This window comes from Saccostrea cucullata, unplaced genomic scaffold (genome assembly GCF_032062105.1).
Source record: "Saccostrea cucullata isolate Sc308-1 unplaced genomic scaffold, CSIRO_AGI_Scuc_v1 ctg507, whole genome shotgun sequence".
NCBI classification, from domain to species: domain Eukaryota; kingdom Metazoa; phylum Mollusca; class Bivalvia; order Ostreida; family Ostreidae; genus Saccostrea; species Saccostrea cuccullata.
This window is the reverse complement of record NW_026930525.1, coordinates 187545-198894: the sequence shown is the minus strand read 5'-3', so window position 1 is coordinate 198894 and position 11350 is coordinate 187545. Positions and strand designations below refer to the sequence as shown.

At 34.1% G+C, this 11350-nt stretch overlaps 1 protein-coding gene across 4 annotated transcripts; it reads left to right on the top strand.

Moving 5' to 3' along the window:
- The first annotated feature begins 1461 nt into the window (after positions 1-1461).
- LOC134228886 (uncharacterized) lies at positions 1462-8713 on the top strand. Of its 4 annotated transcripts, none has more exons than XM_062710580.1 (5): positions 1462-1509; positions 2085-2345; positions 8066-8145; positions 8369-8494; positions 8527-8709. In XM_062710580.1, the coding sequence occupies exons 1-4, from the start codon at positions 1503-1505 to the stop codon at positions 8411-8413; spliced, it is 393 nt and encodes a 130-aa protein (XP_062566564.1). In that variant the 5' UTR covers positions 1462-1502; the 3' UTR covers positions 8414-8494; positions 8527-8709. The 4 variants fall into 4 exon arrangements, with proteins under 4 accessions (XP_062566564.1, XP_062566562.1, XP_062566565.1 ...); XM_062710578.1 differs by lacking the exon at positions 1462-1509 and adding an exon at positions 1832-1987 and having other exon boundaries at positions 8527-8707; XM_062710581.1 differs by lacking the exons at positions 1462-1509; positions 8066-8145 and adding an exon at positions 1832-1987 and having other exon boundaries at positions 8527-8713.
- Positions 8714-11350: the final 2637 nt, after the last annotated feature.

Genomic DNA, 11350 nt, shown 5'->3' with positions numbered 1-11350 from the left:
TGAAAATTTATCCAAGACTTGTGTTGGCGCATTTTTACTTAATGGTTATCCATATATATAATAAGCATGCAAATATAAACTGCCTGTCATTCGTTTTAATATTACATGAAAATTAGTGTACGCTGTGATACAAATTAAATGACTATTACAAAGATATTTTTTTACCTTAAGATGTTTTTTTTTTTTAAATAAATCAAATGAGGATAAAGAGGGGACTAATTTGTGAAAAAAAAAAGAAATTCATGGTAAGTGGAGCTATTTTTATCTGTTGAATACGTTTAAAACAATACAGTAGTTCTATAATCTTACCCTGTTGATGTCATACTGAGTTTGGGATGTAAAATAGCCAGCGTTAGTCAGACTGGTATCGGTGGAGGCAATGCGGGCTATCTTGAACAATGGATAGTATCGGGCACACTCATTGACCAGCTGATCGTTCGGTAAATTCGTTTCCCAGGAGTAACTCTGAGACTACAAAAATCAAAAATCAATTTTATTTTCATGCAGAATGAAATTTGGTATCGGCCAAAATGAAGAGCCCTTGAATTACAGTTATTCTTACAAGCACTTTACATTCTGCGTGCCTTGTTTTTACTGCTAGAATGAAGAAAATCAAAATTGAACAAATTAAAGGATGTACATGTATTTCATTTAATACCAATATAACTCATATTTTACATAATTATGTATGCAATGCAACAATGATATTAATTTAATTTTAATATCAAAATATTGATGGACAACTTACATGGTAAAAGGCATTAGCAGGAACAAATACTGCAAGCAGAAGACAGCTCAGAACATGTGTTGCCATATTGTTTATACATTAAAATAGTCTTAGCTTTCAATTGCCAGTCAAAACCAATTTAAATTTTGAAATAAAAGTGCATGTCTTATATAGTAAATTTTAATTAATCCTCTTGGTTAATGATTTATAACAAAGATATAATTGCACCATGAGTCACACAACTCGCCGGCGTTTTTATGAAGATGAGATTCAATTCATGATCGTTGACCAGGATCTGTTTATGTTCAGTCACCCTATACCCCTATTTCCATAGTTAATAAACAATATCCTTGATATTTGGTAATCCATTACCTATAAATGGTTTGATAGTTGATAATTCATTCACGAATCTCAATAAGGATAGCTGTCTCTGACGTCATTGTCACAGATTTAGACGTCAAAAATAAATGAATAAATAAAATTTTATGAAAGAACCCCCCCCCCCAAAAAAAAATATCAAATTAAAATTTTGGAGAAAAAAAATGAATTTTAATTCTTAAGGTCAGGGGACACGTTATTCAAATATATGTTTCAAATTGTGGATCTTTGTAATGTAAGCAAATATTTAACATTTTAATCACCTTCTGATTTCTAAACCGATTTTTAATTGATTGTCTTTAAAATTAGAAGCACTAAAAAATGTGAAATTGACAAATTATTTTTTTTTTCTCAAAAGGGTTATATAGGAAACAAAATTATCTGATATCTTGCACAAATGCCTGGTAAGGTATCTCGATTTTTGGTGACCTTTGAGCTTGCATATTATTGTTCGTTGTCTCCATATATTTCATGAATAACCCGTTTTTGTTACTGATTATTTCGTCATAATTATACACATATATAATTTATATATATATATATATATATATATATATATATATATATATATATATATATATATATATATATTATCTCCTCCAAAGTTCAAAGTAACAATCATACTCTTTATGAAGCTCGTTTGTAACCATTAAATCATACATGTACGATAAACGACGATTAAAATAAATTCCAGAATATTTGTACTGGATCAAATGAGTATATAATCCACCAGGCTCTGGGGCCATAAACTGAGAGGAGCTCACTTTTGTTCTAAGCCACACGTTTCAACTGTACACTCCTTTTTTGAAAGTCTCAGTTTACAGGAAATAATGAGATCTGTGCTGATAATATTCTTCATTTTCACAGTCCTTTATTTCCCAGGCAGGGATTTAACTCAACTTTAATGCAATGTTGTCTCTTCTAATTTTAAACTTTATATGTTACCATCATGTTAAAAAGACATTTTTTTCTTTTACAGGTTGTTTTGGACGCAAGTATTTTATACTTAACAACAACGTCCCAGGAGCCATCTTTGTGGGCTGGCAGATGAATTCTATCAAATCTGATTCCATTGCAAAGCTATCCAAAATCCAGGACTCCACCTCCCCAATCCTCAGGCCACTAAAACAGGACCAGTTTAGCTTCGACATGGAATTGTGTGATATCATCAGCATCTCGAATGGAACCTTTGATGTTGTTTTAGAAGAACGTTGGGATTTAAAAGGAACTCCCAAAACAGGTACTGCATGTACATCATATTTGTATGCTGGCGAATTTTATCATTTTGCATTGCAATATGTCCATGAAATTGCTATTTTTGATGGTTTTGATTTTCGTTGTTTTCGTGGTGTGAAATGAAACAACAATTTATATCCTCAACTACATACTTTATAAATAATGTACTCAATGTTTTAAACTGAAATTGAGCAAATGTGTCCATTTTTTTTCTCTTTCGAAAAATAATGCGAAATCTGAATAGTTTGTGACGTCACAAAAACAAAAATATTATCAACAACCTACTTTGAAATTATAAAAAAAAAAATTAATTTAGATTACTCATACAATATAATCATACAATTCAGTACGTTTCAAGAAATGCTTAATATTTGACTTTTGTGGGGGCAAAAATAAGTAATAAACCTCATGTACCGGGTAGTTCTTTCCTGACAGTGTTCATTTATGTATGGTTTACAGTATGTTCGTCGTGAAAACACATGATAATATATGCATATTAGCCGCTATGCTGAAGTAGTATTACTCCTTATTTGCCCAAAACATCACGCACAATACTTCTGATGCTATTATGAATTATAAAGCCCACGTAAATGAAGCTATTGAGAGCCTAATGCATCAAGATCTACAAACTGTGACCGAAACAGATATGTTTGTAAATCATATTGTTGACATTCTCTTGGACTCTGCAAAAAGTTTTCAGGCCTCAACCGCATACACGACCAGGTATGTTACACCGACGAACGCAGACTGCGCCGTATTGCGAGTGCAGAAGGACGCCCGCGGGGCATGATCCACAATTCATACAGGAACTATAAGCGTGCCAAGAGACAATTCCGTACTGCCCTGGACTTGGAGTACGAACGGCACATGAAAGACGTCTATCATGATCTTGACTCCGCAGCTGAGTGTGACATTCGTCTTTTTTGGAAGCTGGTGAAGAGGCAAAAAAAGAGAACATCGCGGACCTACCCCGAAATACATGGAGAAGATGGAAGTATTTATGATGACCCTGTGAGTGTATCTGAAGCCTTCGCAAGTTACTACGAACAAATTTACACCCCGTCAGAAGACGATGCATTTGATGAAGAATTCCGATTGTATATTGAGAACAGCTATAAGCACATTGAAGAAGAATGTTCAAAGATGTCTGGAGATATCCCCGGTGGTCCTATTACTGCAGAAGAAATATCACGTCTAGTTAGCCAACTCAAAAGAAGAAAAGCTCCGGGTCCTGACCAAATAACATACGAACACATAATTTTCGGTGGGAGCAAGTTATGTCAATGTCTTGCAAAAGTTTTTAATGCTGCAATACTACATGGGAAGATACCTCATGCCTGGAAGCAAGGATTTATAGTTCCCTTATACAAAGGAGGAGACAAACCTAAAACATCTCCAAATAGCTTCAGACCGGTTGCCTTACTGTCATGTTTTCTAAAAATCTTTGAAAGCATAATTAACCTTAGAATTAAGAACCATATCCTTTGTAACCTTTCCTTTCCTAATAAGCAACAACAAGGGTTTCAAGAAAAATTAGGCTGTTTAACCGCTTCATTTAATTTACAAGAAACCATATATTATTATTTGGAACAAGGAAGTAATGTTTATGTAAGTTTCTTAGATAGCTCAAAAGCATTCGATACTGTTTGGAGACATGGTCTTCTTTACAAGTTGTACAATTTAGGTGTAACGGACAGACTTTGGTCTATTATTAATGATTGTCATTATAAAACGTCAAGTGCTGTAATTGTTAACCAAACGCAATTGGTTCTATTTGTTAGACAGGGTGGTGTTTGATTTTTGTACTTAGTATTTATTGATGAATTGATTAATACCTTAGAACAATCATCAGCATGTACGAAATTACTCAGTGTTGCTAGCAATTGTCCCTCACTGGCAGATGACATTTCATGTATAGGCTTAACACCTAACTCTCTACAAATCATGTTAAATATCGCATTTGAATATTCCCGAAAATGGCGCTTTAAATTCAACGCATCCAAATCCTGTATTCTGAGATTCCGAGCCAAAGGCAATAAAGTTAACCAGCAACACGTTTGGACTTTAGGTGATGTTCCTATTCCCTGTCTGGATTCCTGCAATCATTTAGGAATAATTCTTAACCGAAACTGCTCCTTAACAGACCGAATAAATGCTGCCTGCAGGAAAGGAAGAAACTCCTTTTATGCTCTCACAGACATTGGATTGTCCTCTAACCTTAGTCCATCTTTACAAATCGGTGAAATATTGTATGTGGAATAACTTGTCAGTAACAGATTCCCAACGCCTTCATGTTTTCCAACATTCTATATGTAAGTCCTCACAGAATCTTCCACGCCAAACTAGATCCGATCTGTGAAAGCCTCTTCAACGTCCTTCCAATAAGTGCCGAGATAGACAATCTTTGCCGTATAACTGCAATAGTTTACCAAAGAAAATATTTTTAGTTCGTTATTTTCCTTCTTTGCTAACCTTAGCAATTGCCAACAAGGATTTGTTCCAGATGCCATTAACTTACTGTGTGCATATGATCTTCTTCATATCTTGTACGAATGGGTAGCTGACGGCATTTTTCCTTCCAAGATAACTTGGAGAAACATTGTAAGATCTTCAACCAGCAGAAAACAGAAGGAGCTTAGACAATGTCGTATGGCGAAGAGCACTGACTTCTCTAGGTTTCTTGCAGTCTTCAGTGATAACGACATGAAATTCGTTTATACAAATTCATACCGTAGATCTGGAAATTTTTACTGTAGATAAATTTTTAGCAAATTTGCGAGTTCATTGCATTCGCAAAAATATTTTTATTTAAAAATATTACCCATAAGAAAATGTAAACAAAGCAGTGGTCATTTGCAAAATTTTGAAACGTAAAAATTAATCAACAGCATTTTGACCGAAATTCGCAAAATAAAATCGACGTAAAAATTTCCAGATTTACGGTATGCAAACTCCTTTCTGATCCGCCGCGTGACTCAGTGGATATCTGTCAATTCTGTGGGACTGCATTCTGTGATCTGTTTGTCCATGTTAGCTGTTCGTGCCCCATCACTTCGGATATCCGGAACAACTGGTGGAATGACATCATAAACTCCTTCTGTATTGAACTTTCAGCTGAACTATGTGCGCTCACCGAAGAAGATCTGTATGTCGTACTCCTTGGTCGCGCTCCAAGCACCAGGATAGCAAAACATGACGTTGAAAATTTCCATGTAAGAAACTTCCGACTTATACGAGATGCATCGGCACAGTACTACAGGGCGATGCATCAACAAATGCCAGTAAGGGACAATTGACAAATTTCCTCTTGTATGAAGTAATACGTTGTATATAATCATCAACTATTTTTTTTCACTTTCGTTTTCTTTTTGTTTGATTTTTTTTTTTTTCTTCTTCTAACTTTGTACATGTATACTGATTAGTTGATTTTGATCTAATTGATTTTGATCTAATTGTGAAATAATCTCATATTATGAGGAAATAAAGATTGAATGAATGACAGAGTAATGCCCCCTTTGACTTAGAAAAATTCCAATTAATTGCACTTTCCATTCACTTTCTTCACAGCGGTTGCACATACTGATATGAAATTTGGTATACAGCAGGCATGGGGTAATCGTAATCGATTGTAATGATTACTTTTTTCCAAGTAATGGACAGTAATCTGTAATCGAAGAGATTTTCGATTACTTGTATTGTAATCTTAATTTAATCGATTACAGCTAAAATTTCCAATGTAATTATAATTACTTTTTCGATTACTTTCAATTACTTTATACATGTCATATACATACACATCTACTTTATACATGAAAGTTATTTTTGTACAATCATTTCCAGTCAGTCAAACATAAATATTATATACAAACCACCCAGTGATTTTCCTAACTTTTATAATCATAACTTGAAATGTTCACAATAAAATTTACATTATAGACATACTAGTCTAGTCCTTTTTTTGCCCCCTGCTTTTGCGAAAGCGAGGGGACATTAAATCTCATTCTTCTGTCCGTCTGTCTGTCTGTCCGTCTAGCTGTCAGTCTGTCCGTCCGTCACAAAAACTTTAACCTTGCCCATAACTTTTGATTCAGTGGAGTTTTGACTTTCATATTTCATATGTGTATTTCTTTTGACAAGACCTTTCTTGGGTACCACCAAATTTGACCTTGACCTTGGAGTTTGACCCACTTTTACACAAAACATTCCAAACTTTTACTTTGGCCATAACTTTTGAATGGTAGGTACTAGGACTTTCATATTTCACATATGTATTTTTTGTAGCAAGACCTTTTATTGGATACCAACAACTTTGACCTTGACCTTGGAGATTTCCGTACTTATGAAAAAACTTGAACCTTGACCATAATTTTTGAATGGTAAGGCTTTCATACTTCATATATATAATTATTGTGAGAAGACCTTTCATTGAATACCAAGAACTTTGCCCCTTGGACCTTGACCTTGGAGTTTGACCTACTTTTCAAAAACTTTGACCTTGACCACAACTTTTGAACAGTAGATACCAGGACTTTCATATTTCACATATGTATACTTTATTGGAAGACCTTTCATTTGATACCAACAACCTTGACCTTTTGACCTTGACCTTGGAGATTTTTTGTACTTATGAGAAAACTTTAACCTTGACCATAACTTTTGAAGGGTAAGGGCTAGGGATTTCATACTTCACTTATGTAATCCTTTGAGAAGACTTTTCATTGGATACCAAGAACGTTAACCCTTTTACCTTGACCTTGGAGTTCAGTGATAATTTCTAAATAGATGACTTATGATAGGGCGCTCATATTAGACACAAAATGTCATAAAAAATGACATCTCGCCCAAAAAGACACCGAAAGCGGGGGACCACAATTCTTTGAATTTGCTTGTTCATATTTTAGATGTTGATTAGCTTTTCTAACAGAAAAAAATATAGAACAAAATTAATAGATTCGTGTACTTTTATATAAATACAAATTATTAATCGATTACATTTTTCAGTAATCGTGCCCATGTCTGGTATACAGATTTATCACAAGAATATCTAGATCAAGTTCTGTTTTTGGGTACGATCAAGCCATTTTTGACGGAGTTATCTCCTTGGACCTAGAAAAATTCCAATTATTTGGAGGGGGATACGTGTTTTACAAATATCTCTTGTTTAAATATAAAGAAAACAAACACCAAAATCGGAGATTTTTCGGAAATACGGCCAATTAGAGGCATGTGCTGAATCTGAAATAAACGCCACACTGAAAAAAATAACCAGTGAAAATCACTGGGAAGACTAGTATATTTACTGTCCATACAATCACTACCTCAAAAGTAGTTTTACTAGGTATTGGGTAGATTTACTAGACAACATTTGTAAATCTAAGAACTTATAAGTAACTTTCACTAGGTATTTAAGTATCTTTACGACCACTGTTCCACTTTTCACTATCTTAGGCTAGCTAGTACACGGAATGATTACTAATCACGAAGAACGCTTTACTTGACACACTAGTTAAATCAACTAGGTAATTCTCTCCGTGCATTACTACTAAGATTAGGAGTATAATCATTGCTAAAAACAAATTTTGAATAAATTTTTGATAGATAATATAAGGTTTTGATCTGAAATATTTAATAGCAACAGAAATATACATAACTGTTATATAAACATTTTTGAACAGATGATCTCTTTCCTATTGATGTTTTTAAAGCATATCTAATTTTTTTAAGGAGTTTTGTTTCAGTGCTACAAGAGACCAGAAGATTCCGCAAACCTGATAGAATTTTTGACGATCTTGACGACAAATACGGTATGTTTGATTTCAACTAATAATATATTCTGTCAAACATGTTTCTTTAGTAAAATTAAATTAAAAAAACAACCCTGACCCTAACCCCCAAAAACAAAAATTTTAAAAATAATATAAAAGTTTGAAGTAAGTTTATCACTTAAATTGTTCATGTGTATTGAAAAGAATGGAAAATTTATTTATTCTTATTCGTCTTCTACATGTTCATTTGATTTCTTTGTAGGTATATGAGCAGTTGTATAAGAACAAAATTTCAATGTCTACATAAATTCACGGCAGGGAACACATCTTCGGGGACTGACTTTTTTAAAGTTAACGGAACTCTGTATCAAGGAATTACAGCAATAAAGTTTTGTCTCTGTCTTTATATACATGTACAAGTACATGTAAATGTCTTTATATACATGTACAAGTACATGTAAATCATTCATGTGTGTAATGGTCCATGATATATTGTGAAGCATACTACTTGCACATGCAAAATGATTTGTATTGAAAATTTACATAAGAACGAATATATTATATAAATACTGCATGTGGTTGAGTGTAACATTGAAATTTTTCACCCCAAGAAAACCATTGTCAACCGAGGCGCAGCCGAGGTTGACAATGGTTTTCGAGGGGTGAAAATTTTCAATGTTACACTCAACTACATGCAATATTTATTATATTAATATACTGAATGTTTTATACAAATACATATAACAAAGAACCGTGCGCGCATATATTCTGCGCAGTCGCTATTTTTGGGAGTTGAACTAGTGTGTTCAATCTCCCATGGTCATCACGCATTTAACATGCGCAGTAATTTGTGTTGATTATATAGAGCCGAAAGCGAGGCTACTGTGTCGACCGATTTACTCCGATGATATTCAACAGAAAACATGCATAAACATCCGCCACAAATAGTTCATGTCATTTTCTCCTGAATTGATCTAATTTTCATAATGTAAGTAAATGTAATGATAAAGTAATCTTATTTTGAATATTAGATTTCGTTCAAAGTAAAACTAAATTATAAAGAACCTCAAAAGTTTTTCGTAATGGAACTCATTTTTAGTGTACCGTCATACACTGAAAGAGATACGAATGACAACTCTACATACTGACGGCAAGCGGTGAATCTAGTCTTCCCGACGCCCGACGGTACCGGATTTTTAGCAATTTCTTTTTTACCGATGCACAGAATTTATTCAAACTTTTCATAAACATTTTCCTGGTTTGAATGAATTCATTAATGCATAAAAATTTTACGAAACATGCGTATTTATTACTAAATCAGCAGAAGCACCTGCCAAAAGCGATACCTAATATATCTAGTACTCTGTTATAAATGTTAAAACCAAAATCGGACACCGATGTTTTCGTAAAATCGCGATTAAAAACAACAAAATAAAGTATGTATTTTTTTAATAAAAGGAAAACCTCATTTACATACCAGATAATTTGTAAGCACACAAATTCTCACATATACCATTGCTTTTATGTTTGGTCATTAAATATTTGTTTTTAACTTGGTATTGCTTTTTTCTTCACAATATTAAAAAAGATTAAGTTCTGACGTACTCCATGTATAATGTTCGTGTAATTGAAGTACATTTATATTCACAGAGACGTTTTATATAACAAACCTGTTAGCTCTTAAAAGGATGCTGTGTTAAAATCAACATTTTATCAACATTGATTTTATTTCTGCAAAACTGAAATTTTCATAACACATGGGTAAAGGTGCCAAGGAAAAATATATTACAAATTTGAAGACTGTGAGCAGTGAATTATATAAATGATCAACCGCCTCTAATATGAATATAATGGCAGTGTACATGTTTTGCAATGGGAAACCCAAAATATGTGTTGGATGAAAATTAAAGTAATAGAAGGTGTACACCGGCAATATGTAATAAAGATTCTATGAAAATTTCGTTCAGTGGTGTAAGAGGAGTTGCGGATAAGAGTTGGGTATAATACCTAAAGCATAACAAACAGATGGACGGAAATCCCGATTAATAAATACCCTCCCGCTTTTTAAACAGGGGATATAAAAAAAAGGACTAATGTAGGCAAGCAAACATTATGCCCCATGCATTTTTTTGCTAACTAATGTCTCTGAATGTCTCTCTCAAGATTGTTGCAACTCAAAAAATCTGAAACAGTTGTGTGAATTTGAAATAATAATATTTTTCACTCACTTAACCTCCCGATTTTATTTTACACCATGTTCAACTCCCATGAGTGCTTTCAGTACTTTGATTTAGAATATCACCCGTCGTCAAGCAATGTTGACTGTTACTACGCAGGAGGGCGTGGCTTCATTATTCAGCGGGTAATAGTGTTTTTTAACAAATGTTTCTCGACGAATCAGATTCAAGTAATTTACATGAAAGTATAATATTCCAAAATATAAAATAAAAAAGTGATACCGGTATCAATGATATACAAGTTATGGGGTAATGTCCCCTTTTCACGAAATGTACTAGTATATGAAATGCAATGAGTTGATGAAAGTGTGGACCCCTTTGCACCCACTGAGAGACTTTTGGGCGATCTAGAAATTCTCAAAAAGTCCATTTGTACCAAAACTATTATCACAGGGAGGTCATGGGGTGTTTGTCGTGAGATGAAGAGTAATGTATAGGTCACATTTAAGCCGATGGTCGACGCGGAGCAGTCACATGATTTCTTAAAAACATCGTTAATTTTCAAAAATCAAATACATGTATTTATAAGTCCGCCAACAGTCGACAGTTCTTCGTTCGTTAAGCCACAGCTTCATTTTCACTGTCGGCCGCCATTTACGAAATCCCAATTCCTTAATGTCGACCGACCGACTACCGACTTAACGAACTGTCTGCCGATGGTCGGACTATGATGGGAGCTTGCATGGTCGACGGACCGTTCAATAGCTGCTTTAATTGAAGGAATAGGCCACCGACGCAGAAAAATTATAACATGGCCCGACATACACAAAATCGGTTGGCCGACGAAAAAAGAGATCAAAATCGTGCAAGACAACGGCCGATGAACAGCCGACTGTCGCCCAAAGAATCATATTTTTGCCTCAAAAACCTTGGGCAGTTGATAGTTTTTTAGAAATGTGACTGAGGTTTAAGAGAAATCGCCTTGTTTCACTACGATCTGTAGAGATCATTTATCGACATTAAGGCTCTCAAGGGGCGCAAACTGAAAGGTATTTCAGATATTTACT